A 27,115-nucleotide genomic window follows, 5' to 3' on the forward strand; every position below is an offset into this window, starting at 1 on the left:
GTTTAGTAATTTTGATTGGCTGAGGGAAATGACCGAGACCAATCAGGTTACGTCAAAATAAAATCAGAGTATTGGACATGTTTATTACCGCGGTTTTTTAAAATCAGAATATGAAACAATATTCCCTAAAAACTATTATTTAAAAAATAATTTTTAAAATAAAAATTAAGAACTTATACAAAATGACAAATAGTTTTATGGGGAAAAAATTGTTCTTTTTTTTTTTAAGAGAAAAAAGAACTTGATGCGTCATGTTTCGTGATTTGCAGTCTGCGCTCATACAACCTGTTCTATTGAATAAACCTTGGAATGAGCGACTCGCCCTGCTTTTCCATGTGCAGAACCGTGCATCCATTGTGGACGTGAATTCGTAGCAGTATGTGTCACGGTTTATTGAGTTATGCGGTGAATTGAGAACACTTTACTGTCAATTCTTATCACAGGGAATATCGTCATTTAATGGTAAATTTAATATAAATGTTTAGATAAAATTGAAAAAAAATTGAATTCATTGTTTTGATTGAAAAAAAAAATGACACGTTGTTCATATGTTAAGTGATTTGTAACACACATAAGCCACATATTTTCTTCCAACTAAAGAAGGTAGTGATGTGGTTAACGACCAAGACATTCTTGCCTTCAACTGGAAATTATAATCATCAGATATATTTTTAAATTTAAAACCGGTGTGTGAGAATTAGAATTTATATTATAAACAGTGAGATTTTTCATTCACGAAAATAAAAAAATAAAAGAATCTATATTATAATCGGATTCAATTTTTTGAAGAGGAAAACGTTCACCTATGACGTGTATAACCTATTGACGTAGACAGAATAACATAAACAAGAGTGACATTTTTCGAGGACACGGAAGGAAATATTTAAAGTTTTAAGGTACGATTATTTTTACACTATTTTTTTTTTTTTTTTTTTTTAAATATTTGATGTTATTTCGTAATCTTGGGGGAAAAAAAATGTGAAAGGAATTGGGACTCATCTTTTTAATTTTGACGAATTCCATATGTTCATATCTTTTTCTTTCTCAATACTTTTGTTTTTTCTAAATTTTTACATTTGAAACAATAGAAGTTGATTTGGTAAAAAAAATAATTTTTTTTTTATTTTGAGGTTATATGTTCCACGAATATAAAGAATTTAGTTTAAATATTAAAAGATCAAGGACATTTGAAAGGGTTTTTATTAAAATTCGAATATGTTGATTGAATATTTTTTAAAAAATAAAGATAAATAATTCAAGTCTAAAATTAAAACATTTTCTTTACTAATCAAATATAATAACGTGACACATGTGTGTCCGTCTGCAGTTTTAAATGAATTTATTTGCATAATAATTTTGGTACTGTTTTTTTTTTCTGCTTAACAAAGTATATTCACGAATCATCAAACTATTTGAATATTTATCACTGAAAAGCTTTGTGAAGCGTAAACAATACCTTTCAGTGCAAACTAAAAAAAAAAATGTTTTTAAACCGATAGTGAAGAACAGATTAAAATTTAATTTTTTTTTTGAATTCTTAATGCAAAACTTTTAAAATAATTCCGAAATAATTAAAAATAAAACAAATGATAAATGAAATTGTATTTTTAATTTTTTTTTTTCCGAAATTAAAAATAAAATATTTTTCCCGCGTGTAAATTATTGATTCTGAAATTAGAAATTAATTTAGAAAAATTGTTTTTTCCGAAATTAAAAATAATAAAATATTTTTCCCGCGTGTAAATTATTGATTCTGAAATTAGAAAATAATAATAGTTTCTTGGATTTTTATAAAGTCTTGAGTTTTATTTTACGATTCTGGTTTTAATTTTTTTATTTTTTAGTAGAACAACTGCAATTAGCCAATAAAACAAGGCGTTTGGACATTTAATTGCAAATTAAATGTTGAGGGAGTAAAGTAGGTGCATTTGGTGTGTAATTATCATGCGAGAAAATCGGTCATAACATTAGAGTCGCGTGACTACAATGAGAGACAGAAAATTATTCGTTACGGTCACTGATTGTATCTTCTTTTTCTCTCTCTTTTTTTTATTTCTCTTTCAAAACGATGTCACATTTTTACGATTCGTTTTGACGCAAATCGAAAGTGATACATTTCTCACACATATTCCCCGGGGGGGGGTGGAAAAAAAAAAAAAAAAAAAATTACATCCCACGCGAGAAAATAAGATTTCAATTTCTTTTTTATTAAAAATGACAAAAAAAATATTTATAATTTATCTAATTATGTTTAGCTTTTTAATTTTTTATTTCAATATTTAAAAATATTTTTCATTTGTATATTTTGTTGTTTGATAAATTTTATGCAGCACTTGCTCCTTTGATGTGCGCGCATAACTTTAGAACTCGTCCTAGATTCCTAGGATGCAACTGAAGGACAAGAAAAGAAAAGGCAAACTTACAATCTCGTTTGTAAACTTAGCCAATCATTGTATTTTATTCCTTTCAAAAGTTAAATTAAATTGTCTGCTTCTATAAGCTTGAAACATAAAGTATACTTTTAGTTTTGTTTAATATATATATATAAATAAGCTTTCATAATATTTTCGAATAGAAATTTAATTGACAAAAAATAATTTTTCTCTGATTTAAAAAAAAAAAAAACCAGAAAATCCTGTAGTGAGTCTTCCTCATTTTTTCTAATTAATTCACAGCAATTTTAATTTAAAATTAAAATTATTAGTTCCTTATTTTTCAAGTACGTTGAGAATTTTAATTTATTAAATTAATTTTCAGTAAAAAAAAATATTTTGGAAAAATTATTTTCTTTTTTGGAGAAAAAAGAAATTTGTTCTATGAGCCAAAAGTTTTGAACGTTCAAATGAACAAAATTTTTTTTTGCAAATTCTTTAAGTACGAATTTTATTATAAAATATTGTTTTAAAAATCTAAAAAGAAGTTATTTAATTTAATAGTTGTTTAATTTACTGTTTTAATTTACATTGACATCATAATTTTAATAATTTATAAATTAAAAAAAATATTTCGTTCATTTGAACGTTCAAAACTTTTGGCTCATTTTGTTCTTATAATTATAATTTCACATTTTTATAGTAATTTTCCGTTCCGATTTAAAATTATTTAATAAGCGTTGCATTATATTTTGAAATGGTGGGAGGAGAAAAAAGAAATTGTTTGAAGTGGTTAACAAATGGTGGCTACTACCCTGTCGTATCCAGAAAGCGATTAATTCACACGATTGCATCTGGACGACTATTTGCAACATAGCAGGTCGATATTTTCGCTGCAATGAGAAAATATATTTAATTCTTTTTTTTTTTATCGAGAGAAAGGAAGATTAGTTCATTTATTTCTGATTACACAATTGTTATAATATATTTTATAATTTCAGACACTTGGCTATTTTTTTTTCGTTTTTTCATAGCTTTTCTTTCGATTCTTTTTCTTTTTCTTCTTTTTTTCCTTCTTCAACTTTGTCTGAAATTTCTTCAAGATGAGCCACTTACTGGAAATATCGTATATCAATTTATTCCAACTTTTTTTTTTTTTTTTTTGTCAGCGAAACGATTCAGAATTGAGGCGGCAGAACAATCTTCTTCGGAGATTCTTCCGTTTTCTGCTCAATTTATTTTCTTATCAACAAACGTTTTCTCGCGTTGGGGAGATAGAAAAAATTGCCTCTTTTTTTTTTAAAGAACTTTTTTTTTGCAGAATTATTTTTTTGTATTACATTTTTAAAAAAATTATCTTGAATAGTTTTATGATTTCAGAGATTTAGATAAGATATCACAATGATAAGTTGACTTTAAAGATAGTTGACTATATATTTTTATTTTATTATTGGAAAATTTTCTTTTTTTTTACTATTTATAATAATTAGAAGTACTATTTATAAAAACTGCCGATATATATATATATATACATACAGGCCTCGGATTATACGACTTTTTCGACTATTTCCAACTTTTTTTCAAAAATACGACTTTTTTCGACTTATTTTAATAAAATGCAACTATTTCGACTTTTTTTAAATTTTTTAAAAAATTAAAAAAAAAATATATTTTTTTAAATTATAAAATGCAGATCTTCTTCATATCTTCTTTATTTCAATTATTTAACAAAAATTCATCACTAAATTAATTATTTTTAATAATTTTAATGAAATTCATCACAAATTTAATTATTTCAAATTATTTTTCAATTAAAATTTTCATAAAATTTAACAATTGTTTATAATTTTAAAAAATAACAAAAATAAAATTACCAAAAAATTTTAATTCAAAATCATAAATCAATTCAAAATCAAAGAAAATTCAATTATTTTCAAAAATTTCAATTTAAAATCAACTAAAATTCAAGTATTACCCAAAATTTCAATTCAAAATCAAAGAAAATTCAATAATTATCCAAAATTTCAATTCAAAATTAATTATTATCAAAATTTTCAATAAAAAATCAACTAAAATTGAATTATTATCCAAAATTTCAATTATAATTCAATTATTTTCAAAAATTTGAATTTAAAAGCTTCTAAAATTTAATTATTTCTAAAAGTTTCCATCGAAAATTTTTTGAAATTTAACAATTTCAATTATTATAACTCTAAGGAAATTAAATTATTTTTAACTGTTTTTATAATATTCTTTGAAAATTCAACTATCTGAAACCATTTTTTAATGAAAAATGTTTTTCAAATTATTATATTTTTGTCCGCAATTTCTAATAAATTTTTTAGTGAAATCATCAAAAAATTTTAAATTAAAAATCACTTCAAGTTCAATTAATTTTAAAAATCTTAATTGTAAATCTTTGAAAATTCAATTACATTTAAAAAATGTTATCTGAAATTATTTGATAAATTATTTTTAGTTCTGTAAAATTTAATAATTGGCTGAAAATTAACAAAATCTTTTAAAATTCAATTATTTCTAAAAATTTCAACTTTAACTATTTCAAAAGTATTATTGTTTAAAAAAAAAATTTTATTTAAAAATCTGTAAAATATTTTTGTTAAAATAAAAAAAATCGATTTTTTTTTGGAATATAAATCAACTAAAACGACATTTTTTGTGCCTTTAAGTCGATCCGAGGCCTGTATATATATATATTGTATTTATTTAGAAAAAAATTCTTTTTTCTATTCGATTTTTATTAAATTGAATTTGCGTTTCATTAATAATTATAATTAAAAAAATATTTGTTTGATTTTTTTAATTTTGTTTTGATTTTTCTTGCAGGGGAAACAGAAATTTCAATCAATTTTGGTTTATATAATATAATTCCTGTGGAAGTAGGTTAATAGGGATTAATAGCTCGTTATAATAGAGGATAAAATTTCCTTTGATTTCCATTAAAGCATTAGCAACATCCTTGACTAAGGTAATTACGAAGGCTGCGATACGCTGTGGATCCCTTTAGTAGCCAACCTGTTTCGAACTATATATATATATATTCTTATACACAAAACGATTGAAATTCCAAGCCAAACGAATCATCTCCCTCTTTTTTTTTTTTTCTTTTTTTACTCTTCTCTTGCACTTGAAGTAGCCTCTCAAAAAAAAAATTTTATTTTATAAAAATAAAAAATAACCCCTCGGATTTTTTTTTTTTAAATTGATTTTATTTGTCCAAAAAAAAAAGTATTTTTCGTATTAGATTTTCAAGTTTAAAAACCTTTATCGATTTTCTGATACTCTCTCTCTCTCTCAGTAGCAATATAAAATATATATCTTTTCTGATATCTGCTCCCTCGACGATTTCGACGAGAGAATTTGTCTGTAATATGATATCTGGGAATATTGGAGAGAAAAACTGAGAATTTATCCGAGAAATCTTTGGTTGTTTTTTTTTTCCTTTTTTTTTGTCTTGAAGAGCCTCTTCGCAGTTATTACTTTTATATAGAATATGAAGGATCATGTTTTTATTTTGCATATATTTGAATATATTTTTTTGCAACTGAAAAACATATTGAAATTTTGTATTTATAATTTCGTATTTTAATTTTCTGCTAAATTATTTATACTTTGAAATTATCTCACGTTCTAAAAACGTATGTGTTAATTATTTATAGAGTGCGTGAAAATAAGTTTTAAATTTAATGTCGACAATGTTAAATTCTTCATTAAGTTGAAATTAACTGTAACTGTAACTACAGCTTTGTGTCAGGAATATCTATTTCCTTTTCTCTCTTCAAGAGAGAGAGAGAGAGAGAAAGAGAGAGATTTCTAATTTACTGTATAAATCCATTCTTGCACCGAGTCAACTTCTGACATCTGAATTTCGTGTCTGGAATTTCGTGAGAGAGAGAATATATTTACAGAGAAATACGAACCTTGACAGAAAATCAAAAACGACATGACACACCCCTTAAAGAATTTTTTTTGAAAGAAAAAAAAATGTTTCTTTTGTTCCTTCAAAAGAAAGTTTTATACACTTTTTCCTTGAGAAATTGAAGTAAAAAATCTTCGCAAGTCATTATTGGTGAAAATTCTCTTTTGCACATTTACCTGATTAATCGATACTTCACAGAAGTCACGCTTCACCATTTTTTTTCTACTTTCCGAACAGAAATCAATAAATTATTTTTTTTCTCTCTTTATTTGTAAAAAAAAAAAATTTTTTTAACAATTTAAAAAAAGGAAAAACAATTTCGTTTTAATTTTTTCACATTTTCCAGAAATGGAAATTTATTTTTCCCGTGCTGCAGGAAATTGCAAAATTATTTTTTGAAATTAAAAGTGGCGCACAGTTTGACAAAATTGATGATGTCATGAAAAATCAATGTTATAAAATGAGCAAACGAATCCAGGAAATTTTATATGCACTCTTAAAACCGTTATTCACAACTTGGAACAATTGTCGACGTCAAGTTTTTTTTTCCAATTGGCTTCATTATAAATACTTTTTGAGTAGGCGATGATGATAAATCAACTTTGAAGAAGTGCAAATAATTCTTGACATATATTTAAAGAAGAAGAAAAATTTTTGAAATAAAAGGAGAAGAAAATTTTTTTAATTAAATAAAAGAAAAAAGAAAATAGAAAAAAGGTGCAATTATTTTTGAAATGGCAAAACTTCCTTCATGGAAGTTGGAAATTTTAAAGAGGAAATTATTTTTTTTTTTGAAATAAAAGGTCAAAAATAAATGCTGATTAAACTGTAATTGTTTTGAGATCACACAAAACGAATGTAACAATGAAAAAGTGATTACGTCTGGACTTTGAATTTATATATATACAAAATGTCACGAAAAAGAGAGAAGTTACTTCAGAAACTAATCACTTTCTACCTGTCTCTGACTAGTCGACCATTAACCTTCTTCTTCTTCTTCTTCTTGCTCCAAAAGAAACTTTGCCTATTTCGCCAAGTTATAAAATCTTATTATGAAATTTACGGCCAAAAGAGTTTAAATGGAAAATCAATTATTTCACCCGATTTTATTTACAAAAATGATAATATATTTTTTTGAAAAAATTACAATTACCATAGTAATTTTTATTTCTGTATTATACACAATTTGATAAACAAAAATCTAAAATTGTTTTTCAAAAATTAAAAAAAATTGGATTTAATGTAAAATAGAATTGAATAATTAAGAATAAAATTTTTTTAAAAAATTATCTTAATTCAAAAATTTGATAAGAAAAATTGATATGGAAAATTGTACAGCTGGAAAAATATTTTTGAATATAAAAAAAATAACTCGCGGAAAATTTCAGTACAAAATTTTGAAATATTTATTCGCTGAGAAATAGAATTGAAATATATGGGAAGAAAGAGAAAATGATTTACTGGAAAAACGAATAAATCTTCATTCTTACAATATTTTTTATTGGTATTTTACATATATATATATATATACTATATATTTTACTTCCGGAATAAGAACCATGGTTCGTGCTCATAAAAGCTGCACGAGCTATATAAGTGAAATAATAAACACAATTTAAGATGCTCTAGTGAATATTCGAAAATGTAAAATTTTGTCGTCTTGCATATTTTTTATTCTGACCATAGCGAAAAAAAAATTCACCTTTAAAAAAATATAGTTATTAATAAATTATTTATAATTTATTTAATACAAATTTTTAATTTAATACGTAAAAAGTGAAATAATTTTATTATTTTAATATTAATAATTAATAATTAATAATTTATATTTCATTAAATTTTTTTAATTCGAAATATCAAATTTTTGATATTTAAAAAAATAATTCCACTCGAATAATTCTAATTTTCAGTGGAAATTTTTATAAAAACTTTTTTTTTTAGAATTGAATATAAATTTATATATGGATTTTAAATCCTTACTAAACGGAAATCCGAGAAGTGAAGAACTAGATAGTAATATAGAGGATTACATTTAATTCTGCGACACATCCAATTTTTGCATAGACCAAATTCCCAGGAGTTCAAATATTTATTTTCAGTTATAAAAAATTAAATATAAAAAAAATACTAAAACCTAATTTTTTTAGTTTTTATTTTTATTTTTTTTTTACAAAATATTGAAAATTAAAAAAAAAATACTTAAAACTTATTAGTTTTTAGTAAATTAAATAGTAAATGGTAAATTAAATTTTAATTTTCAGTTTATTTTTTATTTTCTTTTATTCAAATTTATGAATTAAAATCCAAAATTTAATGAACTTGAAAATTAATTTTTCCAATTGGCGGTGAAAAAATTGGATAAAAAAAAAACCCCCCGCATAGAATGTAAATTATGTATATTCTCTTTGTTATAAAGTGTGGAAAGGTCCGGGATGAGAACGTGTAGCTTCTTTCACTTTGAAGGCAATATTATATTTCGATTTTCGCCAAAGAGAAATGCATGTAACCGACAAGAACTTAATGGCTCTCGAGGTCATTTGACTCAACAGAAACGATTCACGTGATCGAACGATGCTACTTAAAAAAAAAAAAAAGAGAATTCTGCCTCGGAATTTAAAAAGGATCCACAATTATTATTTTTTTTTTTTTTAGAAAATTTCAACGATAAGGCACTTGCCTCGAGACCGATAAACATTTTCATCCGGTTGAATATCAATTTTTTTTTCCTCGAAACAAAACTGTTTTTTAATTTAATTTAATTTTTAATTAATTTTAATGATTAATTTAATTTTTAATTAATTTTAATGATTAATTTAATTTTTAATTAATTTTATTTTTATTCCTTAATTAATAAAAATAAAATTAAATATAGTTTATATATTGTCGAATTTCCCAACGAGATTTCGTAAAATGAATTTCTTAAAATGAAAACTTTGTGTGATCAAAGAGGTAAATGAAAGATTTAATTCGCAGTGTGGCTGTGAGATGTGGAAATTTTTTTGGAGAGATAAATATTCGTTGAAAAATTTTTTTTTGGTTAGCGAGAGAGAAACGTGCGCTTTTGTTCGTTTCAGTGAACATTTCATTTTGCGGTTTATTTTTTTTTTCTTGCAGACCCGTTGCACCAGCAGTCTCTGCCACATGCACACGATCTAACACTGATTCTATAGTTCTATGACTAACGGCTAACAATAAAATCTCTGCCATTGACGAATATTATAGTCTTCTTGCAATTAGTTGCGGTTGCAACTTTGGTTTGTGGTTTGTTGATCGCATTTTCAACAAATTTAGGGAAAAAAAAAAGATTCAATTCAGAGACACTGTTTTCACTTTTTATTCAACACAGTAGGGCACTGGGTTTGTTTTTTTTCCAAAGGAACGAAATTCAGAAAAAAAAATACAAAATAATTTAATACAAATTTTATAATTATGTTTTTAACCAATTTGTTTTGTTTCAGGTGTTCTGTGATTTTTTTTACACATGGAATCTTGTGCCGACAGTAGCGAAGGATAATTACATTAATTGGTGAGTTAAATAATAATTGTGACGAAAAAAAAAAATTTTCCCTTTTGAAAAAAAATTTCACTTTGAAAAAAATTATTTTAATTAATTTCAATTAATTAAACATAAAAGTTTGGGAGATCAAAAGAATTTTGATATTAAATATTTAAATTTTAAATGGAAAAAAAATAAAAAGTTTCGGATAGTAAAAATATTAAAAATCAAATATTTGATTTGTAATTTAATTATTCAATTAATTAATTTTCGCTTCTTCAAATAGAATCAGCTTTTTTTTCTCGCTAAATTATCTTGATTTACTCAACGGATATACATTGAAAGTAATTATAAAAAAAAAGAATGAAAATGAATAATATAAAAATATTTAAATGTCTTGCGGGTTTAATTCAATCCTTAGAATGTGGATATTGACCTATACCAAGAAAAGAGAAATAATCATTCGAGTCAAGTGCATCAGGGTGTTACGAAATGATTACTCACTTATTTCACTTTCAGTCTCTTATATATTAAATTTAACTATACACATATATATTTCACGGAATTTTGTAGAAAAAAAATTGTCTTATTTTACATATTATCGTTAGCCTTCTTCTTTTTTTTTATCAGCAAAATTATATTGCATTTTATTTTTAAATTTCTTTTTTTACAATATTTAGATAAAAAATGAATAGCCGGATATCTCACGTTTTTTTTTCTTTAGTAATTTTGTTATTAAGGTTTCTTTTTAAAAATGCCAACGTTAAAGATGGTGAAAAAAAATTTTTTTTTTAAATAGTCTGGAAAAAGACGAATCTATTTAGAAATTTAAAAAAAAAATTGAAAATATTTTTACTTTAAATTATAATTGTAAATATTAATTTTTATATTTTAGTCTTTAATTATAATTTAAAATATAAATATTTTATTTTTAATTAATTTAAAATAATATAATAATATTATTCATATACTAAGTCATGGAAAATTAATTAAATATATAGTAGACGATTTTAATTGAGATTGTAATTATTTTAAGGGGGTTGAGGGAGGGAATTAATTAAATTAGAAATATGTAGACTTCAATTAATTTGTAACTGTTTCTATAACAATTAAACATTTTATCGAAGAAGGGGGGAAACAATTTTTTTTTTTGTACTTCGCGTCACTAATAACGAATTAAACCCTTGTTTAGAATTTTTTTCTTTTTTTTTTTTTTGATGATATGGTCAGTGCACGTCAAATGTATTTTATACTGGTATTATACCCTTCTTCCGCCGTATGGTACAGTAGCCGTTATTTTCACAGTTTACCGCTAATCATTCGGCCACGTAACGTCTTAGTATAGTCGATACAAATCTAGAACTCGAAGAATTATTTTCATTTACAATCAGAAATTCCATTCAATTTTTTTTTTATTTTCCATCATTTCATTAATTTTATTAGTTTTCCGAAAGAAATTGTTATTTTCATTTAATCATCATTACCGTGAGGATTTTATTATTCTTTTTCACTATTTTATTATTTTTTTTAATCGACATTTTTTATTAGTATACTAGCAAAATTAAACGCGCGCCAAATTGAGTATTTAATTGTTTGTTATAAAGAAATTAAAGATTAATATTATCAATAATAATTTAATTTATTAGAATATTATTACATATTAAATGATAATAATGAAAATTATATGTTTACAGGCCTCGGATTATATGACTTTTTCCGACTTTTTACAAAAATACGACTTTTATCGACTTATTTTAATAAAATGCGACATTTTTTTTTACATTTGAGAAAAAATGTAAATAAAATACATTTTTTTAGTATAAAATCTAGATCTTCTTCAGATCTTCTTCAAATTCAATTATTTAACAAATTTTGAACTAAAATGATTCTTCTCTAAATTAATTATTTTTAATAATTTTAATGAAATACATCACAAATTCAATTATATCAAAATTATTTTTCAATTAAAATTTTTATGAAATTTAACAAATTGTTTATAATTTAAAAAAATATATCACAATAAAATTGAATTATTTTTTAAAAATTTCAATTCAAAATAAACATTATTACCCGAAATTTTAATTCAAAATCAATTAAAAATCCAATAATTATCGAAAATTTTCAATTCAAAATTTAATTATTTACCAAGTTTTTAATTTAAAATGAAATAAAATTCAATTATTTTCTAAAATTTCTATTCAAAATTAATTATCCAAAATTTCAATCAAAAATGTACTTAAATATTAAATTATTATCCAAAATTTCAATTAAAATTCAATTATTTCCCAAAATTTTCAATTCAAAATGAACTGAAATTCAATTATTTTCCAAATTTAAAATCAAAATTAAATTTCATTATTCTCAAAAATTTGAATTCAAAATTAATTGAATTTTCAATAATTTGAATTTAAAAGCATCTAAAATTTTATTATTTCTAAAATTTTACATTGAAAATCTTTTTTTTTTTGAAATTTAATAATTTCAATTATAACTCTAAGGAAATTCAATTATTTTTAACTATTTTAATAATATTCTTTGAAAATTCAACTATCTGAAACCATTTTCCAATTAAAAATAAATTTCAAATTATTGTATTTTGTCCGCATTTTCTAATAAATTTTTAGTTAAATCATCTAAAATTTTAATTAAAAATCACTTAAAGTTTCAATTAATTTAAAAAATCTCAATTTTAAATCTTTGAAAATTCAATTAAATTTAAAAAATGTTTTCCAAAAATTGTTTGATAAATTATTTTTAGTTCTGTAAAATTTAATAATTGTTTTTGAAAATTAACAATATCTTTTGAAATTTAATTATTTTTAAAAATTTCAACTTTAACCCTTCGAAAAGGATTATTATTAAAAAAAAATTTTTTTATTTAAAAATTTGTAAAATATTTTTGTTAAAATAAAAAACAAATCCACTTTTTTTGGAATATAAATCGACTAAAACGACTTCTTTTTGTTTCTTTAAGTTGATTCGAGGCCTGAGTTTTTATAATTAATAAGTAATCGTTGGCCCCTGGTACCTTAAAAATTAATTTTTAAAAATAAATTTTTTTCAAATTACTATCTTGTACGAAATTTCCTGGCGCATCTTTTTTCTCATCATAAATTTTTTGTATTTGTATACAATTTTTGAATCAATATACAAGTTTAAAAAAAATTTCGTTGGTAAACGTTGTGTACTTAAGCTTCGTGAATTGAATTTTCGAATTTGGAATTTTAAAGAAACTTATTTCGAAATTTGGAAACACAATTATACAACTTTGGCAAAAATGAGAAAAAGAATTTTCAAAATTTGACACGTCATAAGATTACTATTCAAAAAAACACGTGAAATCAGAAAAGTCCAACTTCAAGTTAGGACAGAAAATATAATTATTTTTTTTCATTTCTTCGAATTTTTTTTTCATGCTACGAAAATTAATTTGATAAAAAAAAATTTTTTTTTTTCAACGCTGGATTTGTACGGTATCGCGAATTTGAGATGGGAATGAAAAGGAAACGGTTCGCCGACTACTTAACGGACTTCCGTTTTAATTTCCCCGCTAATTGACGTTTCGCACCGGTTGATCTTTCTGCCAATGGAAAAAAAAAAAAAAAAAAATTGGTAAACGATACGAGAGTATTTAAAAAAAAATAATAAATGACTCATTAATTCTCGCAGACGAATTTTCCATCTGTAACATTTGCCAATTATTCACAAAAGGTAGAAGCACAAATTCAAATTGTTTTAATACTCGTTTTATAACCATTTCTCGTTATCTTTCTGCCCTCTGAACCATTTGATCATATTCTCAGGAAAAAAAAAAAAATTTGTCGCGCGAGAGGGAAAAATATTTATTTGAACGCAAAAGAAGGAAAAATTCATTTTCTCGTATTTACCGCGTTTAAAAAAATGGTATTGTTTTTTTTTCATTAAAATTTTTGCAACGTGAATTGTAAACTAAAAATAGTAAATAAAATTTTTGAAAATTAAATAAAATAATTCTACTTTTTGAAAATCTATTTTTAAATGAATTGTGATAATGAGATAATGATAATAATTTATTTATAAGTTGCAGATGACACAGAGGAAATAGTTGAAACATTTCAAACGTTTCTAACTAACTTCCTTGTGCGCCTAAGTGCACAGTGGCATTAGTAAACACTAATCTACTAAATTGCTTTTAGCTCAAGTTCAAACAACGCCTCAACTCTCAGTTACCGTGTGGCAAACTTTAGTTTCACACATACTTATCCTTTGACGTTTATATTTCATTCAAATGGAAACCACAGAAAGATGTAATAATGAAAATTTAAATCAATTCCACTGTGAATGAGAATGAATCGTAAATTTTTTTTGTTTTGAAAAATTCCACTTAAAAATTAACCACTTTCTTCAAAAAAAAAAAAAAAATTCTACAAGAATTAAGTCGAATTTTTTTTGTTGGCAAATTTACAGAGAATTTCGAATTATTTTTTTTTGATATATTTACTGAAAATACATGAAAGGATTCAGAAAAGAGAGGAAAAAGGAAAAAAAAAAAAAAAACAAGAGTCGCTCGACTTTTGTAATAAGCGAGACTCGTGCTACCATGAAAATTTCCGATAATGTCAGATCCAGTTATAACCCGTTTTCAACAAACTTTTTAACTTTTCAACTTTTCACGAAAATTTTCGCTAGAGAGAGAGAGAGAGAGAAATTATATCCGATAGTGTTATCAGCTTCAATTACTTTCTCAAATCATTGGAAACATAAGTCTTAATCAAATCTCTTTCAATCATATATTGTCAAATTGAATTTGCAGAAATTTTAATTGCATTATACTCTATCACTGGCAATCAATATTTAAAAACAAAAAAAAATACAAATTCTGGTTCAATAAGACGCGAGTGATATTTCATTAATATTTCCATTTTTTATTTCGGAGGATTGTAAAAAAAAAAAAATTTAAATCGCCTTTTTTCATCAGTTATATAAGTAATTGAAAATTTTTTTTTTTCTTTGACAAAATATTCTCTATTTTATTTTATTAATTATTTTATTTTAATTTAATTAATCTCGACTGGTGCGTCAAACTCGGGATCTCGATTCCTCTTGCCATCACAAATAACTACAAATTACAATACAATTTTTTTTTACGAGCAAGTTGTAAAAAGGGGAAATTAGTTTCGTTGGATTGATAAAATAATGGTAATAAAATAAAAATTTTACTCAAAAAAAAATATTGGGGAAAATTTTGTGGTTTTTGTATATATTTCAAGTGCGTCATATTATTAGAATAATGTTTTTCACGCTCGATTGAATTAAACAAATATAATATATATAGGAACCATTTCGTGAATATTTATATAGTCGGATGGTAACATCGTGCAAATGTACATTTCACATCGTCGTATATGACACCAGACAATGCATTGCTTTCTCAACTTGACTCGCATACTCAGTAGCAAGTTAAGCTTTACAAAGCTGCTGCTGTTACTATATTTGAATTTTATCATATCACACAAAATAGTAGAGTGAGAGAGAGAGAGAGAGATTTATGTTCTAAATTTCCTGCAAGTTTGCATTTAATTGATAATTTTCTCTCGTCTAATTTTTCATTATAAACTATATAATATTTATCTACGAAAAATTTTTTCTCTAATAAAATATATATTTCTCTTCAATAACTTAGTTATTAATTTTCGTTTGCAATTTAATAAAAATTAAATCTCGTAATTTATAAAATAAATAATAAAATCTCGTTTAAATTTGTATGGAATTTATAATTTCAATTAATTATTCACGATTTTTAATTCGCAATTTGTTTAATTTTATCGGGATATGATTTTTTTATATTTTTCTTTTTTACCTCGAACCAAATTTGAATGCAATTTTTTTAAAATTATAATTGTTTCAAAAAAAACAGATTTTAATTTTTTTTTATCGAAAAAAAATTTTTTCTAATAAAAAAATATTTTTTCAATTATTAAATTTAGAGATAAAATAAAATTTGTTTTTTCTTTAACTTTGGAAGATTTGGCAGCTTATTGAATTTTTAGTTTTGAAATTAAAATAATTACAAGACGTGTCTTAGAAAGAAAACAAAATTTTTTTGTTTTGCAAATGAAATAATTCGTCTTTATTTTCCATGAAGAAATTTTTCGTGTTTAATGAGAAAAATTGATAATTAAAAAAAAAATTCTTTTTGTATTTTGTTTTGCAACTTGATAAAAGTTTAATCTTGTGTTTTTATATTCGTCTGGAATTTATAATTCAAATTAATTTTTTTCAATATTTACCCGGAACCAAATTTGATTACATTTTTTTTCTTAAATATAATTGTATTAAAAAAAGAAAAATGATTTTAATTTTTCTTTGTCCACGAAAAATTTTTTCCAATTATGAAATTTAAAGATAAAATAAAATTTGTTTTTCTATAATTTTTTTTGAAAATTTGGCAGCTTTTTAGTCTTGAAATTGTAATAGTTACAAAAATATCTTATAAAAAAAAAAAAATAATTTTCCATGAAATTTTTTCCATGTTTGAGAAAAAATTGATAATTAAAAAAGAATTCTTCTTATATTTTTCTTTTCCAACTTGATAAATGTTTTCATATTCGTGTGGAAAACTTTGTAATTTCAATTAATTATTCATGACTAATTCGCAATTTCTTTAATTTTTAAACATAATTTTTTTTCGAATATTTACCTGTAATCAAATTTGATTTTTATCATTATGTTTTAATAAAATAAAAAAATTATTTTTAATGTTCACAGGAGGAGAATACTTTTTTTGCGAGTGATGATGATTGAATTAATGTGAGAATTTCTTTGAATCGTGAAATATAATAATCGAATGTCTGCTAAAGTTGAAGCAGACTTGTTGAATAATCTGGATCTAAAGACCAGGTGATGAGCTCAGTTTGGTGGGGAGCCTCAAGCATAAAACGAGACTCCAAACATGTTTCGCTCAAAGATAAGAATTCACACATGCCAAGTGATTCTGTTGACCTCGCTTGTATGGTTCCTGTTGGATGTGATGATTTTAATGTTCTATTCAGATTGTATCGGTGGTTCAGGATGGAATTGTCCTGACACTAGGCAAACTGATGAGCCAATTGCAGCTGCCATTATTCATGGACAGGAATTAATTGTTGAAATTGATCCAATAACAAATATGCGAAAGAAATATAATGAAAATGAAGTATTTAAATGGAAACCAGCTAAAACAGTGAGAGGACGTCCTGGTGCTCCTGGTGAAAGTGGATCGGCTGTTCATATACCCGCCGATGATGAGGCAAGACAGCAGGAACTTTTTAAATTAAATCAATTTAATTTAATGGCAAGCGATATGATTTCGTTGAATCGTTCATTAAAAGATGTTCGATTAGAAGATTGTAAGAAAAAAAATTATCCCGAATATCTTCCAAAAACTAGTATTGTTATTGTTTTTCATAATGAGGCATGGAGTACATTGTTGAGGACTATTTGGTCTGTTATTAATCGTTCACCAAAAAATTTACTACAGGAAATTATTCTCGTTGATGATGCCAGCGAACGAGGTGAGTTTGTCTTTTTTTTTTTTAATAATAAAGAAGTAACCGAAGCGAGCGAGATTAATTTTTGCTTAATTTGCATTTTCTATAAGTCAGTTATGAGAATTTTAAATCACGATGAATAAGTTTAGAAAAATTTTTTTAATTATTTCTATAGCAGGGTTGGGGAAATCAGAAAAATTATGTAAAAGTCAGGGAATTTTATAAAAAGTACTGGAAAAATATTCAATTTCTAAAAATACTACGAAAATTACAATTTTAATTAATTGAATTTTCAAAGAATTTCATTAAAATATTGAAAAAAAATTAATTTGAAATTAAATTTTTGAAATAATAGAATTTCAGAAGATTTTTAATTAAAAATTTAGAAATAATTGAATTTGGAAGAGTTTGATTTAAAATTTTTAGAAATAATTGAATTTCAAGTGATTTTAAATTGAAATTTTTATAAATTTGAATTAATGAATTTTTTTTACAAATTTTAGAAAAAAATTGAATTTCCGAGGATTTTTAATTAAAATTTTAGAAATAATTCAATTTGCAAGAGTTTGATTTAAAATTTTTAGAAATAATTGAATTTCAAGTGATTTTAAATTGAAATTTTTATAAATTTGAATTAATGAATTTTTTTTACAAATTTTAGAAAAAAATTGAATTTTCGAGGATTTTTAATTAAAATTTTAGAAATAATTAAATTTGGAAAAGTTTGATTTAAAATTTTTAGAAATAATTGAATTTTAAGTGATTTTAAATTGAAATTATTATTAATTTGAATTAATGAATTTTTTTTTACAAATTTTAGAAAAAAATTGAATTTCAGAGGATTTTTAATTAAAATTTTAGAAAAATAATTTTTGGAAGAGTTTGATTTAAAATTTTTAGAAATAATTGAATTTCAAGTGATTTTAAATTGAAATTTTTATAAATTTGAATTAATGAATTTTTTTTTACAGATTTTAGAAAAAAAATGGAATTTTAGAGAATTTTTAACTGAAATATATTCAAAATAATTGAATTTTTAATGGATTTACAGTTAAGATTTTGAGAAATAATTGCATTTTTTAAGATTTTAAAAATTATAATTTTATTGTAAATATAAAAACATTAATTAAAAAACGATTTAAATAAATGAATTTTTGAAGAATTGAATACAAAACTGTTTTAATATTAATATTTAATTATTAATTTATATTATTAATATTTTATATTTCAACAGTAATAATTTTTGAAATAATTAATAATTAATTATTTCAACGGTTTTAATTCATTTTTTTTTAAATTAAATTTTTTAAATCGTTTTGCTTAATTAAATTAAACAAAGTATGATATAGATAAAAATTTGGGGAAAAAATTTTCTATTAAATTAACTTTCAATTAATTATTCAATTACTAATTGAATAAGAAAGAGTTCGAGTTAAAAATTGGAATTAATAAAATTTCAGAAAATTTGAAATTCAAACTTTCATAAATTTTAATTGATACAATTTTTTCTGCAAACACTTTAAAGAATAATAGAATTTTAGAGAATTTTTAATAAAAAAAAAAAATTGTATTTCCCTGAATTGTTGAAAAACTGTCTTAAAGTGATTTAAAAAAATTAATTTAGCGAAGAACTTAAAAAAAAAATTTTTTTAAATAATTAAATTATACAGAATTTTAGAAAATTTTCGAATTAAAAAATGTTTTAAAAAATTTAATTTTTGATCAATATTGAAAACTGCTTTAAATCAGGCAATTTTCGAAGAATTTGTTTTAAATTATAGAAAATAATTAATTTTGCAAACAATTCAGGTTAATGAATTTTTTTTAATAATTTGATTTTAAAAAATAAAAAAATTATTGAAAACCTTTTGAAATATTTTCATTAGGGTCAGGAAAAGAAATTTTTATTTTACCTAGAAATCAGGAAAAAAAATATAATATTTTTGTGTCAACCCGGTATAAAATAGAAATAATTTATTATCTAATAAATATTTTTAATTATTTCTTGGAAATTGTAAATAATTGTCATCTTTTTATTCCATTTTTTTTTTAAATGTCATTTAAATTTTTATTGAAAGTTTGTAATGAGTTTTGAGAGTTACTTTTATTTCTTCTTTTCTTTCTAGCCCATTTAGGGAAGGATCTTGAGAAATATGTAAGAACTTTACCAGTTTCAACTTCTGTTTTGCGCACAGAAAAAAGATCAGGACTTATAAGAGCGAGATTGCTTGGCGCAAAACATGTAACGGGCCAAGTAATTACATTTTTGGATGCTCATTGTGAATGCACTGAAGGTTGGCTCGAGCCACTTCTTGCAAGAATAGAAAATGACAGGACAACAGTTGTTTGTCCCATCATTGATGTTATTAGTGACGATACTTTTGAATATATTACAGCAAGCGATATGACATGGGGTGGATTCAATTGGAAACTTAATTTTAGATGGTAAGTTCATTTTTATTCTCCCCCTCAAAAAAAAAAAAAAAAAAAATTAAAATAAATGAAATTTGATTTTGAATATTAAAGTAATTTTTATTTTAAAAAATTAATTTAAATTTAAATTAAAAAGAAAAAATTAGTGAAATATCATTAATTTTTTAATTATATTTTTAAATGTCAATTTTTTTCAAGACATTAAAATTTCATTCAATTCAGTTTAATAAAAGTGTCCTCATTTTTTTTTTTTTTTTGCACTATTAATGAATAATAGAGGAATATCTGTAAACCATTTTTAAATCGTTAAAACGTAAATCGATTTTCTTTTATGACACACCGTAATCTAAATGGTAGAGCGTTAATTATATTTTCAAATCACTAGAAACTGCTTTATGAAAATATTGATTAAACGCAAATTTTCCTCTCTACTTTTGTCAATTTTTTTCATGTTGCAATTTTTCTTATGTAGAAAAATATTTAATTTTTTAAAAAACAAATTTTTTTCCTACTTTTTGAATCTTTTTCCTAAATTGTTTTTTTTTCAAAGCGAAAATTAATTATTTTTTCTTGCAAATAGGTATAGAGTTGCTCAAAGAGAAATGGACAGGAGAAATAGAGATAGAACAGCACCGCTTCATACACCGACAATGGCAGGTGGATTGTTTGCCATCGATAAAGAATATTTCTATAATTTAGGAGCGTACGATGAAGGAATGGATATTTGGGGCGGGGAAAATTTGGAAATGAGTTTTAGAGTAAGCATTTTTATATTCTACTTTATTTTTTTCTCTTCAATAATTCTCGATTTAACTTATTTCAGAGTTGATAAATTTTGTCCCGCATCTATATTTTATACTAAAACACAGTAAACAAGAGTGTTTGCTTCCAAATTTATCGATTTCCCTCTGCTTTATAAACTGAATGTGTTTCTATATCTAATTAAAAGCCCCTCGAGTTATATACTTTCAGTTGAATGATTTAATCATTCAAATTTTTAAAAGATATTTTCAATATTTTAATTTTTTTTAAATTTACTTTTCATTCAGTAAAAAATATTCTATTCTAAATATTAAAAAAAAAAAAATACAAATTTTTCAGTTATTTAAAAAAAATATTTTTAATTTTCTAAAATTTTTAATTCTGAAACATTTTTAATTTTTTAAAATCTTAAATTAGCATTTTTTTTCTTGCCAAAATTAAACATGTACTAATCCATTTTTTCAATGTAGGATTGTCGACTAAAAAAAAATGTTTTACTTTTTTTTTGTTATCAATGACAAAAATTAAAAATTACAATGTAGAAAGTTACTTTTAGATTTGGCAGTGTGGCGGTACTTTAGAAATCAGCCCTTGCTCACATGTTGGGCACGTATTTCGCGACAAGAGTCCCTATACATTTCCGGGTGGAGTCAGCAAGATCATTCTTCATAATGCAGCACGAGTAGCTGAGGTCTGGATGGACGAATGGAGAGGCTTTTACTATGCTATGAATCCAGGTTAGATCAATTTTCTTGAGTGCGTTTTTTTTCTTTTTTTTTTTCATTCGCAAAAGCTTCGTTTTAATAATACTAACGCTAAAAAACTATTGTCGCGCGCTCAGTGGATTTTCTCTACAATATATTATTTTTATTTTTTTCTCGAATCTCTTTAAAACGTGCTTGATCGTTGCATTTGCATAAAGTATTGAAAAATTTCTATAAAAAAAAAGGCGCTTTTTTATATTTGTAAAAAGTTCCTTTCATTTTAAGGAACATTTAGTAGAAATTTTTTTAAAAATTTTTTCTTCTAATTTAATTATTTTAGTAAATTAAATTTCCCCTTTAATTATTTTTATATTTCGTTTTTTTTTATTATTTTTCATTCAACTTCATTTATTACTATTATTTTTTTTATTTAATTTCTTTTTAATCTTAGAATGCAATTTTTAAGGAAAATTTAATGAATGGTAATAATTGTCGATTGTAGTAAATTTTGTTTATTTTTTTGTGTGGGGGTGATTGGAATAAGCTTTTTTGACGGGTATCTGATAGTTATTAAAGAAAATTATTTTTGTAATAATTTGTTTGAATAAGTGTTTTTTTTTCTATTTATCTGATTCTTTTTTTTATTTTTCGATATTTAAATAATTGGCTATTACAATTTATTGATGAACGAAGAAAAAAAAATTGCGCTTTTGTAATGATTTTAGTATTTTTAATTGCTTATTTATTAGGCTGGCTCTATTATTCAATTTTATTTCCTTTTATGTATTAGGATTTATTTTTCATTCCATTGGAATGTATTTTTGTATTATTTACATTAAATTTATTTTTATATTATTTATTTTATTGTTACTAAATAGTGATCAGGCCTCGGATTATATGATTTTTTCTGACTTTTTTTTTGACTTTTTTAAATACAATTAGACTTTTTTTTTTTTACAAATTTTTCTTTAAACAAAATACATTTTTTTTAAATATACAATTCATTTATTCTTTATTACAATTATTTAACAAATTTTGTAACTAAAATTTTTTCTCTAAATTAATTACTTTTAATAATTTTAATGAAATTCAACAATTTTTTATAATATTTTTCAAAAATTCAATTATTTAAAAGCGATTTTTCAATTGAAAACTTTTGAAATTCAATTTTTGTCTGTAATTTCTAATCAAAAAATTCAATTAAAAATCATTTGAAGTTCAATTAATTTCAAAAATCTGAATGATAAATTTTTAAAAATAATTACACTTAAAAAAGGTTATCAAAAATTAATTGATAAATTATTTTCAATTTTCTAAAATTTAATTATTATCTGAAATTTAATAAAATCTTTTGAAATTTAATTATGAAAATTTTCAACTAATTAACATTTCTAAATTTCAATTATTTTTAATAATTTTAATATTTCATTAAAAATTCATTTATTTAAAAAAGTTTCAAAAACTCTAAAATTGAATTGTTAGAATTTTTTTTTTTTTAGAAATTTGTCCTACTTGGACAAATCTTATATATTCTTATTAAAAAATTAATAAAATGGATTTAATATATTTAGTAATATTAATTATTTAAACTAAAATACTTATTAATTGAATTTAATTAAAATTTTAAAAATCTACGTTTTTGAATTGTTAATCGACTAAAAGAACTTTTTTTACGACTTAAAGTCGATCCGAGGCCTGAATGGTGGTATTTAAAATAATTTTTTTTTTTTTTTTTATTAAATTAAATTTGGAAATATAAATAAGGAAAGGATTTCGTATAAGGAAAATTCGAAATTGAAGCCAGAGGTTTATTAGGGAAAGTAGAGAGACTTGAAAAGAATTCATTGCCTTAACCACTCGTCCATCCAAACTAACAAAATATATAAAGATTCATTGATACGCTTTTTAACCATTTTTTAATATTCATTATTATAAGTAGGTGCCGATGGAGAAGGAGGAAAGCGGATGCGGATTTTTTTTCGTAATATTTTTTTAAAAAATTAGTATCAATGCTAACAAAAAAAAAAAGCAACAATATATATGTAAATGTATATATTGTTTCTGCTAACACACTAACAGAATTGAGTTGGTTAGATATGGATGTGTGGTGGGACGTTGGAAATCGCAACATGCTCGCATGTTGGACATGTGTTTCGTAAGTCGACTCCCTACACCTTCCCCGGTGGTACGAGCAAGATCGTGAATCGGAACAATGCTCGCCTCGCTGAGGTCTGGTTGGACCAATGGAAACACTTCTATTACAACATTAATCCAGGTAGCACTAACGCCTGCGTCGCTGATTAATCAACACAATTTGGTTTCCTTCAATTCAATCGAAAAATAAATTAGCATGCTCTCTTTCTCGAATATCCACTGTCTTCTCCTCTGGTTTCCTTTATTTTTCATCGTATAATTCTTTGCTTTCATTATTTTTTTTGCCAGCTTGTGTCAGATACCCGTTCAAAAAAAGAGAAATAAAAAATTTTCTTTTTCATCAAATTTAACATGGGAAAATGAAATTTATTCCTTGCTGATTAGTTTTCATTTGGAAAAAAAAATTTCTTTTTTGGAAGAATGAATATTTGACTTTATGCCTTTTTTACATCGAACATCGATTCAATTTTTTTTTTTAATTTGGTAACTATTTACAAAACGAGTGTGAATGTTCTTTTGTTTCGAAAAAAATGCTTTGAATATTTGTAATTGTGATAATTCTGCAACAAATAGAAATTTATTTCTATTTTTTAATTTAATAGATAGAAATGTAATTTTTTGTTGGCATGTTTTCGAAATTATTATCTATTTTTTTCAGCAAAATATTCATAAAAATAAAATAAAGCCAAATAACATTTTTAGTTTCGATATTTTTTTTTTTATAGAAAGATATTGGAGTTCTGATTCCCAAATCACCAGGCACTGCACACACTTTTTTTTCAAAAAAAATTCATCATCACTCTTCATAAAATTTACGAAGGCAATTTTTTTTTACACAAAAAGCGCACAATGCAAGAAAGTAGTAAACGAGGCTTTTTAGATAAAAAGAAATATTTAATAATTATTTTTTTTACAGGTGCTCGCAGCGTTTCTGTTGGCGATGTCTCGGAACGAAAAGCTTTAAGGGAACGTCTCAAGTGTAAAAACTTTAAATGGTATTTGGAAAATATTTATCCAGAGTCACCGATGCCATTGGATTATTATTATCTTGGAGATGTGTCGAATGTTGAAACGAAAAATTGTCTCGATACAATGGGCCGAAAAACAGGAGAAAACGTCGGTATTACTTATTGTCACGGACTTGGTGGCAATCAGGTAAAATATATTTTTTTTTTATTTTAATTAATAATAATAATAATTATTATAATTATGAAACAATTAACGTAAAAATATTTTATTTATTTATATTTTTCTTTTAATTTTTACGGTTAACGTACAAATATAATAAAAATTAAAAAGAAAGTTTTTACTAAAAATAGAATTTAAGTTTCAAAATGTAACTTCAGGCCTCGGATTATTTTTTCTGACCTTTTTTGACTTATTTTAATAAAATGCGATTTTTTTTACATTTTTTTTACAAAATTTTTAAAATATGTCTTTTTTAGTGTACAATGCCGATTTTCTTTATTTCAATTTAACAAATTTTTAACTAAAATTATTCTCGAAATTAATTATTTTTTAGTAATTTTATTGAGAAATTCTTCACAAATTCAATAATTTTAAACTAGTTTTTAATTAAAAATTTTTAACTATATTTTCCAAAAATTTTAATTTAAAATTTAATTATTAAATTTCAGAAAATTTTAAAAATAATTAAATTTTTATAGGTTTTAAATTGAAATACATATTTGAAAGTAATTGAATTCAAGTCATTTTAAATTGAAATTTTTTTCTTGATTTCTGTTATTGAAGAATTTAGTTAAAAATGAAAGACAATTTCAAAATTTTGTAATTGAAAAATGCTTTCAGATATTTGAATTTTCGAAAAATATAAAAATCATTGAAAAGTAATTAAATTTCGAAAGAGTTATAATTGAAATTATTAAATTTCAGAAAGTTTTAGATGAAAAATTTTAAAAATAATTAAATTTTTCAAAGATTTTAAATTAAAATTGTTAGTAATTTTATTTGCTGATTTTTTTTTCAAATTTTGACAATTATTGAATTATGTAAAATTTTTGAAAAATAGTTTGAATTCATGAAGAATTTCATTAAAATAATTAAAAAATAATTTAGAGAGGAATTTTTGTTAAAAATTTGTTAAATAATAATTAAAAGAAAAAAGATCCAAAGTAGCATTGTAAACTAAAAAGAAGTATTTTTAAAAATTAAAAAAAAAAACAGAAAAAGTTATTTTAATAATAAAATATTTGTTATATTTATTTCAAAATTATAATTATAATAAAATTATAGTTATTAATTACAATAAAAGGAGTAAATAATTATTTTTGCAGGTGTTTGCGTATACGAAGAGACAACAAATAATGTCAGATGATATGTGCCTGGATGCTGCGAGTCCTCGTGGACCAGTGAAAATAGTCCGTTGCCATGGAATGGGCGGAAATCAAGCTTGGGTTTATAACAATATGGTATTTTTTTAAATTTTATTATTTTTTTTAATTCGAAATAAATTAGAAATTAAATTTTTTTTTAAAAATACAAATAGAAAATTGATAATTCATTTTGTTTTAGACCAAAATGATAACACACACAAATACAGGCTATTGTCTCTCAAAACCACGACCTGGAGATGCGACACAACCTGTTCTTGCAACATGTGATCAACGTGTTTCCGGTCAAAAATGGATAATGCAAAGTAAATTTGTATGGCAAGCCAGCTAATACCAAGTAAACGCAAAGGACCAAGAATTATACTCGGTACTTGTTGATGCGTTCAAGTATTTATAAAATTAAAGGACTGAACTTTTCAGGGACCTTATTATTCTACTAAAAATTTTAGATTAAAAAAAATATATCAAAAACAATCTGTTTCAAAGATTGTTCATGATGATTAACAAAAAAAAAAAGCAAATAATTACGAAGACTAGAAGAATTTTTTTCGTAGAAGCTAATCTAGTGTTTTATAATAGAAAAAAAACAATATTGAGCATTTACTGCCATTTTTTATGGTATGCTTTATGAGATTTTTTTTTTTTTAAAGTACTTGTGGAAAAAGAAAACAAAGTACAGGTGCAAATGAAGAAACGTGAATTTTTACCGAATGTTAGAAAGAAAGAAAGCATATCACGTAACTGTTATTAATTGTTGACTTGGATAAATTTAAGTCTAAAGGAAATTTGGGATGAGTGCAATGATGACCTTCCACACACATTTTTTTTTTTTTTTGAAAAAAGAATAGCAGGTTAGAGTTCAGCCTTTATTTTATTTATCAAAGCTAAGTCAAAGTTTTTTTTTTTTTTTTTAATATAACTAGATTGTAAAAAAAAAATTGTATCTTAGGATTTTAAATAGACTTGAAAAAAAGAAATTTACAACTGACATTTTGGTATTATTAAATTAATACAATCTTTTTGTAAATATCTAAGAGATTTTCCTCATATAGTCAGATTCAATTTTTTTTTAAGTACAATTTAAAAATATATTTTTAAGTATACTTTTTTGCCCTCAATAGTCAGGTTTTAAATCCCCCCCCCAACTTCGTCGTTTTTTTTTTTAAGTATAGTTTTAAAATCATTCCTCATAGGCGTTAATTTCAATTTCTTTATAATTTTTTTTATTTTTGAACTCTCGGAAGATTGTGAAATTTTCGAATAACAAGATTTTTTTTATTCGTAAATTTGCTTTTATTTGCATCAAATAAGCCAAAATGATTTTAAAATAAAAATAGAATTTTTTAAAATTGAAAGAAAATTTTTTTAGAAAAATATATATATTTTAGTATTTTT

General features: G+C 23.3%; 1 protein-coding gene across 3 annotated transcripts; it reads left to right on the forward strand.

Moving 5' to 3' along the window:
• Positions 1-334: 334 nt before the first annotated feature.
• LOC127285199 (polypeptide N-acetylgalactosaminyltransferase 5) lies at positions 335-26,708 on the forward strand. 3 transcript variants are annotated; one of them, XM_051311073.1, is made up of 9 exons: positions 335-462; positions 9,771-9,838; positions 16,556-17,340; positions 19,443-19,761; positions 20,330-20,507; positions 21,068-21,248; positions 24,286-24,524; positions 25,664-25,798; positions 25,902-26,708. In XM_051311073.1, exons 3-9 carry the CDS (start codon positions 16,740-16,742, stop codon positions 26,049-26,051), a joined length of 1,803 nt encoding a protein of 600 aa, XP_051167030.1. In that variant the 5' UTR covers positions 335-462; positions 9,771-9,838; positions 16,556-16,739; the 3' UTR covers positions 26,052-26,708. The 3 variants fall into 3 exon arrangements, with proteins under 3 accessions (XP_051167030.1, XP_051167029.1, XP_051167028.1); XM_051311072.1 differs by lacking the exon at positions 21,068-21,248 and adding an exon at positions 23,310-23,490 and having other exon boundaries at positions 336-896; XM_051311071.1 differs by having other exon boundaries at positions 339-896.
• The last annotated feature ends 407 nt before the right edge of the window (positions 26,709-27,115 follow it).

The sequence above is a fragment of the Leptopilina boulardi genome, unplaced genomic scaffold (assembly GCF_019393585.1).
Source record: "Leptopilina boulardi isolate dan_hultmark-lab unplaced genomic scaffold, ZJU_Lbou_2.1 LbouV2_330, whole genome shotgun sequence".
Taxonomy (NCBI): Eukaryota; Metazoa; Arthropoda; class Insecta; order Hymenoptera; family Figitidae; genus Leptopilina; species Leptopilina boulardi.